At 49.3% G+C, this 19,239-nt stretch overlaps 1 protein-coding gene across 1 annotated transcript; it reads left to right on the top strand.

Annotated features, from left to right (window-relative positions):
- Positions 1 to 2,254: 2,254 nt before the first annotated feature.
- Positions 2,255 to 18,097, top strand: LOC149087996 (uncharacterized). The gene is made up of 7 exons (XM_089243527.1): positions 2,255 to 2,787; positions 3,075 to 3,284; positions 3,393 to 3,410; positions 3,459 to 8,720; positions 12,359 to 15,694; positions 16,598 to 17,257; positions 17,673 to 18,097. Exons 1-7 carry the CDS (start codon positions 2,280 to 2,282, stop codon positions 17,957 to 17,959), a joined length of 10,281 nt encoding a protein of 3,426 aa, XP_089099653.1. The 5' UTR covers positions 2,255 to 2,279; the 3' UTR covers positions 17,960 to 18,097.
- Positions 18,098 to 19,239: the final 1,142 nt, after the last annotated feature.

Below are 19,239 nucleotides of genomic sequence, written 5' to 3'. Positions count from 1 at the left end.
ACATGTACTCAATGTATGTATATATATATTTGTATATATATATATATCATTTTTAGTGTATTTTCAAAAGCCGGGGGGGGGCAATGGCTCCCATGAACCCCCCCCCCCCCCAAATGACGGGCCTGCTTCTTCGTCAAGTTTATTGGAGGACAACATATTTCTAATTTGTCTATGTTTTGCTAAGTCTTTAGATGGGTCGCGACCCAACCTTGGGTTGCAGGGATTCCTGAGACGGGTCGTTCCAATCCACTAACTCAGTGCCGTCTTAACGCATGGGCCCACCCAGTCACGGCCCGGGGGCCTCAAGAGAAGGGGGGGGGGGCAACCAGAAACGTCTGGTTGAAATTTTCTAGATTTTACTAGGTAGGGCCTCAGAAAAATCGCTTGGCTCTGGTGCCCATGCTGTTCTTAAGACGGCCCTGCCCACCCCTTTCTGATTCGCAGGGACTTCCGAGAACGGTCGAACGAATTTGCTTACAGCCGAGGGTTTTTGAGCTATGGGTCACGACCTAAACTTGATTTCGTGGTTGTTATACATTATAATCGGTTATTATGTATAATCACGGAACATTTCGGCAAGTGTTTGATAAATTTCCCTAAATTTGTCACTTTTACTGGCGATTATGCATAGTACCCAAACGTTGCGTCATTGGTAATGATAAATCGTACTATATGATATACTACTGTGCATGATAACTCATACATGTATTATATCATTATATCGGGGTACGATCGTAAAATTTGTTATCATTATATCGGGGTCATTCTATATTCATCACCCGAGACGGATTAAGGCTGGTTGGAGGGCGGGGGGATGGGGGCTCCGAGCGCAGAAGATAATATTGGGCTCTCCTTAAATTGGGAAAAAAAAGTGTAAATTTGGGGTTTTGCGGAGCCCTTCAGAAGTCGGGGCCCAGGGTGCGAGCCCGGGGCACCCGCCATCAAATCCACCACTGTTAATCACTCATACTAGACTACATTGAGACTTTTTCATATCCATCAAATTCACTAATCACACTAGGGTATTATGCATAATCACAGCTAAAGGTGGTAAATTTCAAGTTTATCAAATTTACCAACGACACTCGGTTATTATGCATAATCGTCGATAAAAGTGATAACTTTTTTTAGTATTTATCAAATTTCCCAACCACGCTTGGGTATTATGCATATTCGCAGGTAAAAGTGATAAGTTTATAAAACTTAACATGATGATTGGTAAGTATATAACCGATTTATCACATTTACCGTAACAGCTACATTCTTCTTAACCTTCTCAACACTAAATTTGGTAAGTGGCATCTGGTACTGTAGTACTTGAACCAATGATTTCCAAGTGTCACGAATGGGGGAAAAAAAAAACTTTGAAAAACTTTCATTCGGATATAAACTATTTTAAAATCATAAAAAGAAAGATGAAGTATAGAGTATGCTGGTCCTAAAATGTACATATTATTGAGAAAAATATATATTTGTGTTTTAGGATAGAAAGTTATTTTAAAATTTAAAAAAATAAGCTGGGGACAAAGAGCCAATAGAAGGACGTTTCCTTAACAAATGAAAATTTGTTCTGGAAAATTTTGAAAAATTTTTTTGATGAAAAAATTGAAAACAGAGTGGTGACTTTTCAAAAAACTGGAATATAAATAGAAAGTGCAGGAAAGAAAAGAGTTCTGTGCCAAACATAATTAAAGGCCCCTTTCAAAAAGTTGCATTCAAGAATTAGCATTACGTCGATTATATCTTTTCATAGAGTTGCTCTTCTTTCGATGATAGGTAACAGACCGGTGCTCGCGATAACTCGAGAAAAAATTGAAAACTACCGTTGACCATGACACTCGCAATCTATATACAAGTGCTTCAATTATTCAAGAGCCAACACATTCTATGTTCCTGATTCGAATAGTTAGCGAGAAAAAATAAATTGTACAAGTACCGGAATTAGGCCTCCGCGGACAACTATTCGGGAATCGTTCTTATACGACTGAAAAATTGGAAATGAGATCGACTCTGTTGCTGTAAATACCGCGAAGTTTGTGTTTAACGCAGTCCAATTTTTTATGGGCTTTCTTCCAATGATAAATGGAGAAGGTCGCGATTGGATGAGAGCAGCGAAGGAGTTTCATTGATGTGCGAGCAGATGGTGATGAGCCAATCACGTATATGACCTTCGAATCATCACCTGCATCACATGAACTGCTAAAATCACGCAAAAATTGGTATAAATACCCATAGCTCACTCCGGAATGACATACAGATTCTGAGAACAACCTCAAAAAATGGGTTTTCTCAACGGAATCGTTCTACTCACCGTCCTTTGGACACAAGGCGTTCTCGTCCCGGTGCAAGCTAAAGCCGCTTCACCATGGGAAAACATGAACAATGGCATGGGTTTCATCCAAACGATGTTGAACAACTTACCGCCAAGTCAGTTCACTGGTGGACAGTTGAACGACATCCGACAGATTGGATCGTCATTGATGGACGTCATGTCTTCGATGCAAAGTTCTGGTAAGGGGTCAGCGTCTATCAGCCATGCTATGGATGTCGCTATGGCATCTGCTATAGCTGAAGTCATAGCCTCCGAAGGTGGTGCCAGTGCCCAAGCGCAAGCAAGTGCTGTGGCAAATGCCATGAGCCAGGCCTTCATGCAAATATCCGGTAGAGTCAACAAGCCGTATATTAGAGAATTCACTGACCTTCTCGGTATTATGATCGCTGATGCCTCCTCAAGTAATGAAGTTGCTACATCCGCATCTTCCGCAGCTGCTGCATCAAGTGCTGCAGGTAATGTTTAACCTTTACATGCTTGTTTGTATCTTTTTTTTTTGTATTTGTATGTGTCGATCTATAATGATATGGATCGTTCTGACACAACTTTTTTAAGCTAAGGCATTTTTCACGTTGTAATTAGTTATAAAGATTCATTGTGAATGAATTATTATGGAGAAGGAGCTTCGGCATTGATATCTTCATAAAACAAACTTGGCAAATTTCATAATTAACAAATTTTACTAGTGTAATCTACATTTATTAGATAATTTACTAAAAAAAACCCACGTATTCAAATCTAGGTGGTGGATATGGTGGAGGTTACGGTGGATACGGCGGTGCTGGCGCAGGAGCAGCAGCAGCCTCAGCCGCATCTGCTGGAGCAGCTGGTGGATATGGAGGACAAGGTGGATACAGTCAAGGTGCTGGAGCCGGCGCAGGTGCAGCAGCAGCCGCAGCTGCAGGAGCTGGAGCAGGACAAGGTGGATATGGTGGTCAAGGATACGGTCAAGGTGCCGGACAAGGCGGATATGGTGGTCAAGGTGCCGGTGCAGGTGCAGGAGCAGCTGCAGCCGCCGCCGCTGGAGCAGGACAAGGTGGATATGGAGGTCAAGGTCAAGGTGCTGGAGCCGGAGCAGGTGCAGGCGCAGGCGCAGGACAAGGCGGATATGGTGGTCAAGGTCAAGGTGCAGCAGCAGCTGCAGCAGCCGCCGCTGGGGCAGGACAAGGTGGATATGGAGGCCAAGGTGCAGGACAAGGTGGATATGGTGGTCAAGGTGCCGGAGCCGGTGCAGCAGCAGCTGCAGCCGCCGCCGCTGGAGCAGGACAAGGTGGATATGGAGGCCAAGGTGCAGGACAAGGCGGATATGGTGGTCAAGGTGCCGGAGCAGGTGCAGCAGCTGCTGCAGCCGCCGCCGCCGGAGCAGGACAAGGTGGATATGGAGGCCAAGGATACGGTCAAGGTGCCGGAGCCGGAGCAGGTGCAGGCGCAGGACAAGGCGGATATGGTGGTCAAGGTGCCGGAGCCGGTGCAGCAGCAGCTGCAGCAGCCGCCGCTGGAGCAGGACAAGGTGGATATGGAGGCCAACGTGCAGGACAAGGCGGATATGGTGGTCAAGGTGCCGGAGCCGGTGCAGCAGCAGCTGCAGCCGCCGCCGCTGGAGCAGGACAAGGTAGATATGGAGGCCAACGTGCAGGACAAGGCGGATATGGTGGTCAAGGTGCCGGAGCCGGTGCAGCAGCAGCTGCAGCCGCCGCCGCTGGAGCAGGACAAGGTGGATATGGAGGCCAAGGTGCAGGACAAGGTGGATATGGAGGCCAAGGTGCAGGACAAGGTGGATATGGTGGTCCAGGTGCCGGAGCCGGTGCAGCAGCAGCTGCAGCCGCCGCCGCTGGAGCAGGACAAGGTGGATATGGAGGCCAAGGTGCAGGACAAGGCGGATATGGTGGTCAAGGTGCCGGAGCCGGTGCAGCAGCTGCTGCAGCCGCCGCCGCCGGATCAGGACAAGGTGGATATGGAGGCCAAGGTGCCGGAGCCGGTGCAGGTGCAGGCGCAGGACAAGGCGGATATGGTGGTCAAGGTGCCGGAGCCGGTGCAGCAGCTGCTGCAGCCGCCGCCGCTGGAGCAGGACAAGGTGGATATGGAGGCCAAGGTGCAGGACAAGGCGGATATGGTGGTCAAGGTGCCGGAGCCGGTGCAGCAGCAGCTGCAGCCGCCGCCGCTGGAGCAGGACAAGGTGGATATGGAGGCCAACGTGCAGGACAAGGCGGATATGGTGGTCCAGGTGCCGGAGCCGGTGCAGCAGCTGCTGCAGCCGCCGCCGCCGGAGCAGGACAAGGTGGATATGGAGGCCAAGGATACGGTCAAGGTGCCGGAGCCGGAGCAGGTGCAGGCGCAGGACAAGGAGGATATGGTGGTCAAGGTGCCGGAGCCGGTGCAGCAGCAGCTGCAGCCGCCGCCGCTGGAGCAGGACAAGGTGGATATGGAGGCCAAGGTGCAGGACAAGGCGGATATGGTGGTCAAGGTGCCGGAGCCGGTGCAGCAGCAGCTGCAGCCGCCGCCGCTGGAGCAGGACAAGGTGGATATGGAGGCCAAGGTGCAGGACAAGGCGGATATGGTGGTCAAGGTGCCGGAGCCGGTGCAGCAGCAGCTGCAGCCGCCGCCGCCGGAGCAGGACAAGGTGGATATGGAGGCCAAGGATACGGTCAGGGTGCCGGAGCCGGAGCAGGTGCAGGCGCAGGACAAGGCAGATATGGTGGTCAAGGTGCCGGAGCCGGTGCAGCAGCAGCTGCAGCCGCTGCCGCTGGAGCAGGACAAGGTGGATATGGAGGCCAAGGATACGGTCAGGGTGCCGGAGCCGGAGCAGGTGCAGGCGCAGGACAAGGCGGATATGGTGGTCAAGGTGCCGGAGCCGGTGCAGCAGCAGCTGCAGCCGCTGCCGCTGGAGCAGGACAAGGTGGATATGGAGGCCAAGGATACGGTCAAGGTGCCGGAGCTGGAGCAGGTGCAGGCGCAGGACAAGGCGGATATGGTGGTCGAGGTGCCGGAGCCGGTGCAGCAGCAGCTGCAGCCGCCGCCGCTGGAGCAGGACAAGGTGGATATGGAGGCCAAGGATACGGTCAAGGTGCCGGAGCCGGAGCAGGTGCAGGCGCAGGACAAGGCGGATATGGTGGTCAAGGTGCCGGAGCCGGTGCAGCAGCAGCTGCAGCCGCCGCTGGTGGAGCAGGACAAGGTGGATATGGAGGTCAAGGATATGGTCAAGGTGCAGGAGCTGGAGCAAGTGCAGCCGCTGGATCATCAGCACTAGCCTCTTCCATTGTGAATACCATATATAACACCCCAAACATCTTCTACAGTGGAATTTCCGCAGCTCAAGCACAAGCAAATGCACAAGCACTCGCTGAACGACTGGTATACTCATTAGGACTACGTGGTTCAGCAGCTTCTTCAGCAATTAGTATAGCAGTTTCAGCAGCATCATCTGCCGCTTCATCAAATGCTGGTCCACAAGCAATTGCTGCTGCACTTGCAAATGCGTTAGCTCAATCCGCTCAAGCTTCAGGTGCTTATAGTGCCGCTCTACAAGCCGCGCAATCTGGTGCTTTAGCTTCAGCAGCTGCAAGCGCAGCCGCTGCTGCAGCAGCTGGAGGACAGGGCGGATATGGCCGTCAAGGATATGGTCAAGGTGCTGGAGCAGGTGCAGCAGCAGCTGCAGCCGCTGGAGCTGGTGCAGGCCAAGGTGGATATGGAGGACAAGGATACGGTCAAGGCGCAGGAGCAGGACAAGGCGGATATGGTGGTCAAGGTGCCGGAGCAGGTGCAGCAGCTGCTGCAGCCGCCGCTGCTGGAGCAGGACAAGGTGGATATGGAGGCCAAGGATACGGCCAAGGTGCAGGAGCAGGACAAGGTGGATATGGTGGTCAAGGTGCCGGCGCAAGTGCAGCAGCAGCTGCAGCCGCTGCCGCTGGAGCAGGACAAGGTGGATATGGAGGCCAAGGTGCAGGCGCAGGACAAGGCGGATATGGTGGTCAAGGTGCCGGCGCAGGCGCAGCAGCAGCTGCAGCCGCTGCCGCTGGTGCAGGACAAGGTGGATATGGAGGCCAAGGATACGGTCAAGGCGCCGGACAAGGCGGATATGGTGGTCAAGGTGCCGGAGCAGGTGCAGCAGCAGCTGCAGCCGCCGCTTCTGGAGCAGGACAAGGTGGATATGGAGGCCAAGGATACGGTCAAGGCGCCGGACAAGGCGGATATGGTGGTCAAGGTGCCGGAGCAGGTGCAGCAGCTGCTGCAGCCGCTGCTGCTGGAGCAGGACAAGGTGGATATGGAGGCCAAGGTGCAGGCGCAGGACAAGGCGGATATGGTGGTCAAGGTGCCGGCGCAAGTGCAGCAGCAGCTGCAGCCGCTGCCGCTGGTGCAGGACAAGGTGGATATGGAGGCCAAGGATACGGTCAAGGCGCCGGACAAGGCGGATATGGTGGTCAAGGTGCCGGAGCAGGTGCAGCAGCAGCTGCAGCCGCCGCTTCTGGAGCAGGACAAGGTGGATATGGAGGCCAAGGTGCAGGCGCAGGACAAGGGGGATATGGTGGTCAAGGTGCCGGAGCAAGTGCAGCAGCTGCTGCAGCCGCCGCTGCTGGAGCAGGACAAGGTGGATATGGAGGCCAAGGTGCAGGCGCAGGACAAGGCGGATATGGTGGTCAAGGTGCCGGCGCAAGTGCAGCAGCAGCTGCAGCCGCTGCCGCTGGTGCAGGACAAGGTGGATATGGAGGCCAAGGATACGGTCAAGGCGCCGGACAAGGCGGATATGGTGGTCAAGGTGCCGGAGCAGGTGCAGCAGCAGCTGCAGCCGCCGCTTCTGGAGCAGGACAAGGTGGATATGGAGGCCAAGGTGCAGGCGCAGGACAAGGTGGATATGGTGGTCAAGGTGCCGGAGCAGGTGCAGCAGCAGCTGCAGCCGCCGCTGCTGGAGCAGGACAAGGTGGATATGGAGGCCAAGGTGCAGGCGCAGGACAAGGCGGATATGGTGGTCAAGGTGCCGGAGCAGGTGCAGCAGCTGCTGCAGCCGCCGCTGCAGCCGCCGCTGCCGGAGCAGGACAAGGTGGATATGGAGGCCAAGGTGCAGGCGCCGGACAAGGCGGATATGGTGGTCAAGGTGCCGGCGCAGGCGCAGCAGCTGCTGCAGCCGCCGCTGCTGGAGCAGGACAAGGTGGATATGGAGGCCAAGGATACGGTCAAGGCGCCGGACAAGGCGGATATGGTGGTCAAGGTGCCGGAGCAGGTGCAGCAGCTGCTGCAGCCGCCGCTGCTGGAGCAGGACAAGGTGGATATGGAGGCCAAGGTGCAGGCGCAGGACAAGGTGGATATGGTGGTCAAGGTGCCGGCGCAAGTGCAGCAGCAGCTGCAGCCGCTGCCGCTGGAGCAGGACAAGGTGGATATGGAGGCCAAGGATACGGTCAAGGCGCCGGACAAGGCGGATATGGTGGTCAAGGTGCCGGAGCAGGTGCAGCAGCTGCTGCAGCCGCCGCTGCTGGAGCAGGACAAGGTGGATATGGAGGCCAAGGTGCAGGCGCAGGACAAGGTGGATATGGTGGTCAAGGTGCCGGCGCAAGTGCAGCAGCAGCTGCAGCCGCTGCCGCTGGAGCAGGACAAGGTGGATATGGAGGCCAAGGATACGGTCAAGGCGCCGGACAAGGTGGATATGGTGGTCAAGGTGCCGGAGCAGGTGCAGCAGCAGCTGCAGCAGCCGCCGCAGGAGCTGGAGCAGGACAAGGTGGATATGGAGGCCAAGGATACGGTCAAGGCGCCGGACAAGGTGGATATGGTGGTCAAGGTGCCGGAGCAGGTGCAGCAGCAGCTGCAGCAGCCGCCGCAGGAGCTGGAGCAGGACAAGGTGGATATGGAGGCCAAGGATACGGTCAAGGTGCCGGACAAGGCGGATATGGTGGTCAAGGTGCAGGAGCCGGTGCAGGTGCAGCCGCTGCAGCAGCCGCAGGAGCTGGAGCAGGTCAAGGTGGATATGGTGGTCAAGGATATGGTCAAGGTGCTGGGGCCGGAGCAAGTGCCGCTGCATCCGCAGCAACAGCAAGTTTGGCTAACAACATCATATACGGTCTAGGGGACCTAAATGCTGTTTTCTCCGCTGGAATGTCTGCAGCTCAAGCACAAGCAGCCGCCAGCGCAATGGCTCTAAGAGCAGCCGCAGCATTGGGATTGAGTGGAGGAGCCGCATCAGCAGCAGCAAGTGCAGCCGCATCAGCAGCAGTATCAGTATCTTCAGCCGGAGCAGGCCCAAGTGCGTATGCCAACGCAATCGCTAATGCCATTGCTTCCTCGGCACAAGCAGCAGGACTAATCAACCAAGCTCTACAAGCCGCTCAAACTGGAGCCATCGCTCAAGCATCCGCTAGTGCATCAGCTGCCGCCGCAGCAGCCGCTGCTTCAGCAGGAGCAGGTAATTCTATTTTTTTATTATTTTGGATTAGCTATAATACCTTGCGCTGCCCAGGTTTTCTCCATATACAATAAAGAAAGCATTGTAAAAGGATAAACATTTCTAAAACATATAGTTAAGGAACCACGGTAACCACATAAAGTAAACATTCCAAAAGTCATTGTTGAGGCTGAATAATCTTTGCCTGATAGTTTTTTGAGCATTTTAGGCATTTGCGCAGCTCTGAGGAAGGTAGTCCATCGTTCACGTCGTGTCCTGTTTGGTATATATGTACAAAATTTGGCGACGATCGTTCTAAAATTGCAGATTTTGTGGAGAACTAATACACACACTGGCCAAGAGAGAAAATCAAATATATATATATATATTAGATATAATACCCGGCGTTGCCCGGGTTTCCTTCAATTACTGGGGGGATTGGAAAAGTGACAAACCATTATAAAGCAATGAACTGTTATAATGACAGCATTAAAAAAAAAAGATGTGACAAACCATTGTAAAGACATGTGCAATTGCACATTGTGCATGTCTGAAACGCATTGTTAGTGAACCACGGTAAGCAAAGTAAACATTCTGAAAGTGACTGTTGGGGCCCAAGAACCATTGTTGCCAGACAGGTTTTCGCCCATTTCGGGCATTTGACTCTCTCTGACGAACTTTTAAAGTAAGCTACGGTTCAATACCGGCCCTGTTTGATATATATGCAAAATTTGGCGACGATTGGTCTAAAAACTGTAGATTTGTATAAAGAACAGACAGACATACATACAGACACTGAGCCTGAGCGTGCTCGGTTCTATACTATACTATACATACAGGCATACTTTCACTTTTATATATAAGATATATAGATATAGATTGAGTGATTCAGTCAGACTGTGGATTGCCGTCCTTCGTACTGCAGTAAGAACCATCAACGGATTATACTCCTTTCCAAGCGATATAACCATCGAGCTTATATTACTGAAGAGGGTATGACGTCAGCGATCTCCGTCTTGGCAGTGCTGAGAACGGTGTCCCCCAGCAGCATTCGTCGGAAGATCACGTGATTCAGTGAAAACATACAATCCCCCGTTATTTTCTTATGACATCCACAGGAATTTAAAAAAATAAATGAAAGAAATAATTTCAGCATCGATGAGATAATTCCAAAATTAATGAAAGAGATAATTTCAGCACTGATGAAAGAGATAATAGTAAAATTAATGAAAGCAATGATCTCAGCATTAGTGAAAGATAATTCCAGAATGATGAAAGTGGTAATTCCAGAATGATGAAAGTGGTAATTCCAGAATGATGAAAGTGGTAATTCCAGAATTGATGAAAAAGCGAGAATTCCAGAATTAAGGGAAGAGATAATTCAATGTGTGGTGTAGCAGTAGTAGGTAGGGCCTCCAAAAAATGGCTCGGGGATCCATGATGTTCTTAAGTCAGCCACCTCGTTGGGCAATTTGCCTGTTGTGGCGTTGTATTTGTATTTGTATGTATCAATGAAAGAAATAATTTCAGCATTAATGAGATATAATTTCAAAATTAATGAAAGAAATAATTTCAGCATTAATGAAAGAAATAATTTCAGCATTAATGAAAGAAATAATTTCAGCATTAATGAAAGAAATAATTTCAGCATTAATGAAAAAGTGATAATTCCAAAATTAATGTAAGAGATAATTCCAAAATTAATGAAAGAGATAATTCCAGTTTTAATGAGATATAATTTCAGAATCAATGAAATAAATAATTCCAGCATTAATAAAAGAAATAATTTCAAAATTAATGAAAGAAATAATTTCAGCATTAATGAAAAAGTGATAATTCCAAAATTAATGAAAAAGTGATAATTCAAAAATTAATGTAAGAGATAATTCCAAAATTAATGTAAGAGATAATTCGAAAATTAATGAAAGAAATAATTCCAGAATTAATGAGACATAATTTCAGAATCAATGGAAAAAATGATTTCAGCATTAATGAGAGAAATAATTTCAGCATTAATAAAAGAAATAATTTCAGCATTAATAAAAGAAATAATTTCAGCATTAATGAAAGAAACAAATCTAAAATTTATGAAAAAAAATTATTCTAGAACTAATCAAAGGAATAATAATTAATAAAGGAAATAATTCCAGAATTCATGAAGGAAAGTTTTTCAGCATTAACGAAAGAAATAATTCCAGTATTAATGAAATAAATAATTTAATCTTTTTTCATCTTTAGATGATTTCTCTATCCTTTTTTTAATCTTTAAAACGCAATATTTAGAGGCCAAACTGTACATTTCTATGGGCAAATTGCCAGGCACGAACTTGGTTTTCACCGAGTCACGTGATTTCCTTGCATTTGATGTTGCTGCTGTCGCGGCGGCTGGATGCCCCCTCCACTAATATTTGCCCCCGTTCGATGGATATAACGCTTTAATTAATGGTCATGGTTCGGTTTCGAATTTGGTTTGCTCTGTTCTGTCATCGAAAAGCTATTATGTAATTTTTTCGGCTCTCAAGAAATTATAAAATTTCTGAGATCCTACTTAAAAAAATAAATGCAAATTAAAGATCGTGCGATTCGTGCATCAATGATGGTGTTAACAAAGTGGAAATCATTTATGCGTATATGTCGCTCAAAAAAGCGATGCTTTCTATAAAGACAAAACAATGATAGTAATTGGAAATTTTCACTGTATATTTATATTTTGTCCCTATTTCAAAATAAACTAAATTTTTAGGTACATCATGTCTTTGCTTGAAGTTGAAACTAGAAAAAAGGAATTATATTAATTGATGAATATTTGTTTCCCATTACCACTAATACACCGTACATGCATCCGTAAACATTCCTCTGAGGAATTTCTATCGAATTTGTACATACAAATACCAGTGCAAAGACCACAACAGGCAAAATGATCAACGGGGGCTGAAAAAGCATCCTATTTCTGCTTTATGAATAAATTTGCAGGCACCTCTTAAAATTCTTATATATTTCACGAGAGAAAAACTGAAAAAAAAAGTAAATAGAGGAGCATGCTTATAAATTAGGCATTGATATCAAATATGACAGTATTATGATATAATGTAGCATCATAAGCCAGTCAAGAGAAGCCTCCGCTTAAAAGGCATTCCCATAATTCCCATTTGACAAGTTTATATTCAATACTCCTATTCCCCCTCCCCCCACTTTCATGTTATTTTTCCCCATTTCGAAGTTTTAATCTTTTCGTTTTCGGTAAAAATCTATATTAAACAACGGCAAATTTGCGAAAGAAGACTGAATTAATCAATCCACCTTAAAACCTTGAGGGGGTTTTCTTTTCCTTCCAATTTTACAAACAAAGAAATAAATGAGCTCTCAGGTAAATACTTCTCTGCATAATTACGAATTTCATCGTCCCAATGTACATTTACAGTTTCATTGTGAATTTGGTTTGATGAAAACGATGTATTACATTTTAAGCCAATCAACGCATCAATGATTTCATGCCTTTAACCGAGCTTCGGACCCCATGTTTTAATGGGTGTTTGCGAGCCTGTTTTAACCCTTAAGTAGCATTATACAACAAAAAAAACCCATCTTGATCAATAAATTTGCCCTAAGTCAGCATAATGATATGTCAAAAATTACCATATTTTTCAAAAAACCCCCAGGAGGACCTGGATACGGAGGATATGGCCAAGGTGCTGGAGCCGGAGCCGGTGCAGCCGCAGCAGCAGCCGCAGGAGCTGGAGCAGGACAAGGCGGATATGGTGGCCAAGGATACGGTCAAGGAGCCGGAGCAGGTGCAGCAGCAGCAGCAGCAGCAGCAGGAGCAGGACAAGGTGGATATGGTGGTCAAGGATACGGTCAAGGTGCAGGAGCCGGTGCAGGTGCAGCCGCAGCAGCAGCCGCAGGAGCTGGAGCAGGACAAGGACAAGGTGGATATGGTGGCCAAGGATACGGTCAAGGAGCCGGAGCAGGTGCAGCAGCAGCCGCAGGAGCTGGAGCAGGACAAGGACAAGGTGGATATGGTGGCCAAGGATACGGTCAAGGAGCCGGAGCAGGTGCAGCCGCAGCAGCAGCCGCAGGAGCCGGAGCAGGACAAGGTGGATATGGTGGACAAGGATACGGTCAAGGAGCCGGAGCAGGTGCAGCCGCAGCTGCCGCCGCAGGAGCTGGAGCAGGACAAGGTGGATATGGTGGCCAAGGATACGGTCAAGGAGCCGGAGCAGGTGCAGCAGCAGCAGCAGGAGCAGGACAAGGTGGATATGGTGGTCAAGGATACGGTCAAGGTGCAGGAGCCGGTGCAGGTGCAGCCGCAGCCGCAGGAGCCGGAGCAGGACAAGGTGGATATGGTGGACAAGGATACGGTCAAGGAGCCGGAGCTGGTGCAGCCGCAGCTGCCGCCGCAGGAGCTGGAGCAGGACAAGGCGGATATGGTGGCCAAGGATACGGTCAAGGTGCAGGCGCTGGAGCAGGTGCAGCAGCAGCCGCAGCCGCAGGAGCTGGAGCAGGACAAGGACAAGGTGGATATGGTGGCCAAGGATACGGTCAAGGAGCCGGAGCAGGTGCAGCCGCAGCAGCAGCAGGAGCTGGAGCTGGACAAGGCGGATATGGTGGCCAAGGATACGGTCAAGGAGCCGGAGCAGGTGCAGCCGCAGCAGCAGCAGCAGGAGCTGGAGCAGGACAAGGACAAGGTGGATATGGTGGCCAAGGATACGGTCAAGGAGCCGGAGCAGGTGCAGCCGCAGCAGCAGCAGCAGCTGGAGCAGGACAAGGCGGATATGGTGGCCAAGGATACGGTCAAGGAGCCGGAGCAGGTGCAGCCGCAGCAGCAGCAGCAGCAGGAGCTGGAGCAGGACAAGGACAAGGTGGATATGGTGGACAAGGATACGGTCAAGGAGCCGGAGCAGGTGCAGCCGCAGCAGCAGCCGCAGGAGCTGGAGCAGGACAAGGTGGATATGGTGGTCAAGGAGCCGGAGCAGGTGCAGCCGCAGCTGCCGCCGCAGGAGCTGGAGCAGGACAAGGCGGATATGGTGGCCAAGGATACGGTCAAGGAGCCGGAGCAGGTGCAGCCGCAGCAGCAGCAGCAGCAGCAGGAGCTGGAGCAGGACAAGGACAAGGTGGATATGGTGGCCAAGGATACGGTCAAGGAGCCGGAGCAGGTGCAGCCGCAGCAGCAGCCGCAGGAGCTGGAGCAGGACAAGGTGGATATGGTGGCCAAGGATACGGTCAAGGAGCCGGAGCAGGTGCAGCAGCAGCAGCAGCCGCAGGAGCCGGAGCAGGACAAGGTGGATATGGTGGCCAAGGATACGGTCAAGGTGCAGGAGCCGGTGCAGCCGCAGCAGCAGCAGCAGGAGCTGGAGCAGGACAAGGACAAGGTGGATATGGTGGCCAAGGATACGGTCAAGGAGCCGGAGCAGGTGCAGCCGCAGCAGCAGCAGCTGGAGCAGGACAAGGACAAGGTGGATATGGTGGACAAGGATACGGTCAAGGAGCCGGAGCAGGTGCAGCCGCAGCTGCCGCCGCAGGAGCTGGAGCAGGACAAGGACAAGGTGGATATGGTGGCCAAGGATACGGTCAAGGAGCCGGAGCAGGTGCAGCCGCAGCAGCAGCAGCAGGAGCTGGAGCTGGACAAGGTGGATATGGTGGCCAAGGATACGGTCAAGGTGCAGGCGCTGGAGCAGGAGCAGCAGCAGCAGCAGCAGCAGGAGCCGGAGCAGGACAAGGTGGATATGGTGGCCAAGGATACGGTCAAGGTGCAGGAGCCGGTGCAGCCGCAGCAGCAGGAGCTGGAGCAGGACAAGGACAAGGTGGATATGGTGGACAAGGATACGGTCAAGGAGCCGGAGCAGGTGCAGCCGCAGCTGCCGCCGCAGGAGCTGGAGCAGGACAAGGACAAGGTGGATATGGTGGCCAAGGATACGGTCAAGGAGCCGGAGCAGGTGCTGCCGCAGCTGCCGCCGCAGGAGCTGGAGCAGGACAAGGTGGATATGGTGGCCAAGGATACGGTCAAGGAGCAGGAGCAGGTGCAGCAGCAGCAGCAGCCGCAGGAGCCGGAGCAGGACAAGGTGGATATGGTGGCCAAGGATACGGTCAAGGTGCAGGAGCCGGTGCAGGTGCAGCCGCAGCAGCAGCCGCAGGAGCTGGAGCAGGACAAGGACAAGGCGGATATGGTGGCCAAGGATACGGTCAAGGAGCCGGAGCAGGTGCAGCCGCAGCAGCAGCCGCAGGAGCTGGAGCAGGACAAGGACAAGGCGGATATGGTGGCCAAGGATACGGTCAAGGTGCAGGAGCCGGTGCAGCCGCAGCAGCAGCAGCAGGAGCTGGAGCAGGACAAGGACAAGGTGGATATGGTGGCCAAGGATACGGTCCAGGAGCCGGAGCAGGTGCAGCAGCAGCAGCAGCCGCAGGAGCCGGAGCAGGACAAGGTGGATATGGTGGCCAAGGATACGGTCAAGGTGCAGGAGCCGGTGCAGCCGCAGCAGCAGGAGCTGGAGCAGGACAAGGACAAGGTGGATATGGTGGCCAAGGATACGGTCAAGGAGCCGGAGCAAGTGCAGCCGCAGCAGCAGCAGCTGGAGCAGGACAAGGACAAGGCGGATATGGTGGCCAAGGATACGGTCAAGGTGCAGGAGCAGGTGCAGCCGCAGCAGCAGCAGCAGGAGCTGGAGCAGGACAAGGACAAGGTGGATATGGTGGCCAAGGATACGGTCAAGGAGCCGGAGCAAGTGCAGCCGCAGCAGCAGCAGCTGGAGCAGGACAAGGACAAGGCGGATATGGTGGCCAAGGATACGGTCAAGGTGCAGGAGCAGGTGCAGCCGCAGCAGCAGCAGCAGGAGCTGGAGCAGGACAAGGACAAGGTGGATATGGTGGCCAAGGATACGGTCAAGGAGCCGGAGCAGGTGCAGCCGCAGCTGCCGCCGCAGGAGCTGGACAAGGTGGATACGGAGGTCAAGGATACGGTCAAGGTGCAGGAGCAGGAGCAGCAGCAGCAGCAGCCGCAGGTTAGCTATAGACTATCATGTGTATTTGGTGGCATATTTTGATGTTTTTTTTCTAGGATATTTTGCTAAGTGTGTCAGAAGTATCAGACCCGAAAGAGTCATCGTGAAAAAAACATATTCTTAGACTCGTTTGCTGCGTTTAGGAGCTTCTCTAATATCTTTAGGATCTTACTTCCAATTTAGTCTGTTGCGAATATACGAAAAAAAATCATGGGTGAAAAGTTCAGAATAAATTATATCTTTTTCAAGTTTTTTAATAAGTCTTAAAAGAATCTTTTTGAACTGAAATAAGTTTTTTACATCGTTTGTCAAAAGTTTTTTGCATCTTTAAATAAATAATTATTTATAACAGTAATAAAAAGAAAAGAAAACTTCACTAATTAGGAAAACATAAATAGTTATACATGTTTACAGCTCATACACATGGGTAGATACATGGGTAGAGCACGATGGCGACGATCTCCCTCCCCGTTGAGTGAAAAAATTGTATTATCGGCATAGACGAAAAGGGGAAGATGGACATTCGTTTCATGCCCTTGTCCATTGTACACACTCTTGGTGACTCACACCATCCCCGAACGAGGAGTCTGCTTATGGTTATGCATGTATGGTTATTCGTTTTCCCACTAGCCATACCGCTGAGAGAAATAATTCTTTACATTTAATATAAGAACGGACATGATATTTCTATGAATTTAGAATCTATACACGTAACGTAGTAATTGAAAAAAACAAGAAAAATAAAAAAAGAACTTCTTTCAACTTTTAATTGCATTGGGGAATGAATATTTCTTCCTTGCACATCGATATTGTTACAGAAACTTTATTATTATCACTATTTTGAAATATTTTTTCTCGTCCATTCATTCACACGAAATTTTGATTTTGAAAAATCATGCGCAGGTGGTGCAGGAGGTTATGGTGCAGGACTCGCAGGAGCAGCAGCCGCAGCCGCTCAAGCCGAAGCAGCAGCAGCCGCCCAAGCTCAAGCACAAGCCGCCGCCGAAGCACAAGCTTCCGCCGCAGCCCAAGCAGAAGCTCAAGCAGCAGCAGCAGCCGCAGGAGCTGAATCTGCATTAGCCGCTGGTCTAGGAGGCTACGGTGGATATGGTGCAGGAGCAGCAGCATCAGCAGCAGCATCAGGAGCAGCTGGTGGATATGGACCACAATATGGTGCAGGTGCTGGAGCAGGAGCAGCAGCAGCAGCAGGAGCAGCTGGTGGATATGGACCACAATATGGAGCAGGTGCTGGAGCAGGAGCAGCCGCAGCAGCAGCAGGAGCAGGAGCAGCTGGTGGATATGGACCACAATATGGTGCAGGTGCTGGAGCAGGAGCAGCCGCAGCAGCAGGAGCAGCTGGTGGATATGGACCACAATATGGAGCAGGTGCTGGAGCAGGAGCAGCCGCAGCAGCAGGAGCAGGAGCAGCTGGTGGATATGGACCACAATATGGAGCAGGTGCTGGAGCAGGAGCAGCCGCAGCAGCAGCAGCAGGAGCAGGAGCAGCTGGTGGATATGGACCACAATATGGAGCAAGCACCGCATCTAGTGCAGCAGCAGCAAGTAAGTCCAGCTCACCATTCTAATAACAATTAAAATCTGAGTAAAAACCTCTAAAGTTTAAGGGATACTTCCATGTAATGATACTAGTGCAAAACATTGTGTACTTCGTTCCGTCGTACCAAAAGATCGATACGCCAATTTATTATTTCCATTTCATGCAACAATTTCAAGAAAGTACCGTATTTCCCCAATATTTCATGCATGTTTCATGAGATAGCCGGTACCATAAGTTAGAGCCAAAAGTTAAGCCTCATAAGGAAATTTGAAGAAAATATTAGTAAAGGGGGAGAATACTCATATATATAAAATACTCATAACTGTAACAGTATGAGGAACTATAACAGTAGTTAATTCATAACTATATGCAATAACTTTACGAGTCGTATCGGAATCTAACTTTCCTCTCTTTAATCAGGCGCAGCAGCAGCAGCAGCTTCACCAATGCTAAGACCATCCGGTGGAATCAACCAAGCAGTATCATCACAAGGAATCAGCGCAGTTGCCAACGCAGTCGTTTCCATGGGCTCAAGCATCAGCTACCAAGCTCTCGGCGGACAGATGCAAGCACTCGCATCAAGCATCGCATCTGCCAATGCCGGTCTATCTCAAGCCGAAGTCACGATCGAAGTTTTGCGCGAAGTTATCATCGCTCTGATGCAAGTCATTGCATCAGCCTCAGCTTCCGTATCCGTCTACGGTTGAGTAGAACACCCAAATTTGATAAACCGAAAACGGAACTGAAATTATTATTATTATCCCTTATTTCTTTTTTCTTTCCGCTCTGTAAGAAAAAATGTTACTATGTTCTTAAAAGTGAAATAAATTTTTCTTCAAGCATTATATACGAAAGTGATTGATTTATTTGATTGCTGTTGATTGTATATTTTGTTCACGTCCAATACGCGTTATTGTAAGGGAGAGACGACGCGGTAGTAAAAAAAACTTCTTCTCCAATGAATCATGAAAAGTTATAAAGGAAGAATCAAGTTCATATGATGATGAAGATGTGAGTTATTCTTGTAATTCCCTCTTTCGTAGGAAGACTACTCCTCCAAAAAGCCTTGCTGAACATTGACTTCACTAGTGTGAACTGAGATGTTCTATCGTAAAAATGCTTCAACTTCAGTTTTGAATCGAGCCGATTCACTAACTTTAATCAAACCAATTCTTCAATCTGAATTTCCAATCGAAATAATTCCTTAGTTTGAAAATTCAGTTGATCAAAGTCCTTAATTTGAATCTTCGACCAAACCAGTTCCTTAATTACTTCAATTCTTCTACTTAAATCCTCAGTTAAACAACAATAACTCATTAATTGCAACAATTTTTCAACTTGAATCTTCTTCAGTCCTCAGATTGAATATTTAACTTTCCCAATTCTCCGACATTAATCTTCAAACTGATTCTTTTACTTGAATGCTCAATGGAAATAGTTATTCAGCATGCTCTATGGAACTGATCCTAAAGCATTATTTCTCTATGGAACTAGTTTTCAGCATGAAAGTTCAATGAAACCAATTCTTCTACTTGAATCTTCGATTGTACCGATTCTCAACTCGAATTTTCAATCGAACCAATTCATTAATTATAAAAATTTTCCAGTTGAAATCTACAATCGAAACATTTACTTAATTGCTCACTCCAGTTCTCCAACTTGAACCGCAAATTGAACTAGTCCCTTAATCTTGAATCAAATCAAATCTTCAACTTCAATTCTCAATGGAATCAATTCTTCAGCATAAATGCTCAATGGAACCAATTCTGCAACTTGGGTCTTTTATTGTACAAATTCTCAACTTCAATCTTCAATCAAACCAAATCATAAATTACACCGAATTTCCAACTGAAATTTTAAATCAATTAACCCTGATTACTCCGATTCTCTGACTTGAATCTCAAAATGAACCAATCCCTAAACTTGAATACTTGAATAATTCTGAAACATTAATCTTCAATGAAACCAATTCTTCAAAATAAATGCT

Source organism: Pholcus phalangioides, unplaced genomic scaffold (assembly GCF_987345545.1).
Source record: "Pholcus phalangioides strain wild (caught in Gottingen) unplaced genomic scaffold, Ppha-v1.0 ptg000003l_1, whole genome shotgun sequence".
In the NCBI taxonomy this organism is placed as follows: Eukaryota; Metazoa; Arthropoda; class Arachnida; order Araneae; family Pholcidae; genus Pholcus; species Pholcus phalangioides.
The sequence above is the reverse complement of the archived record's forward strand: the minus strand, read 5'-3'. Positions and strand labels throughout refer to the sequence as shown.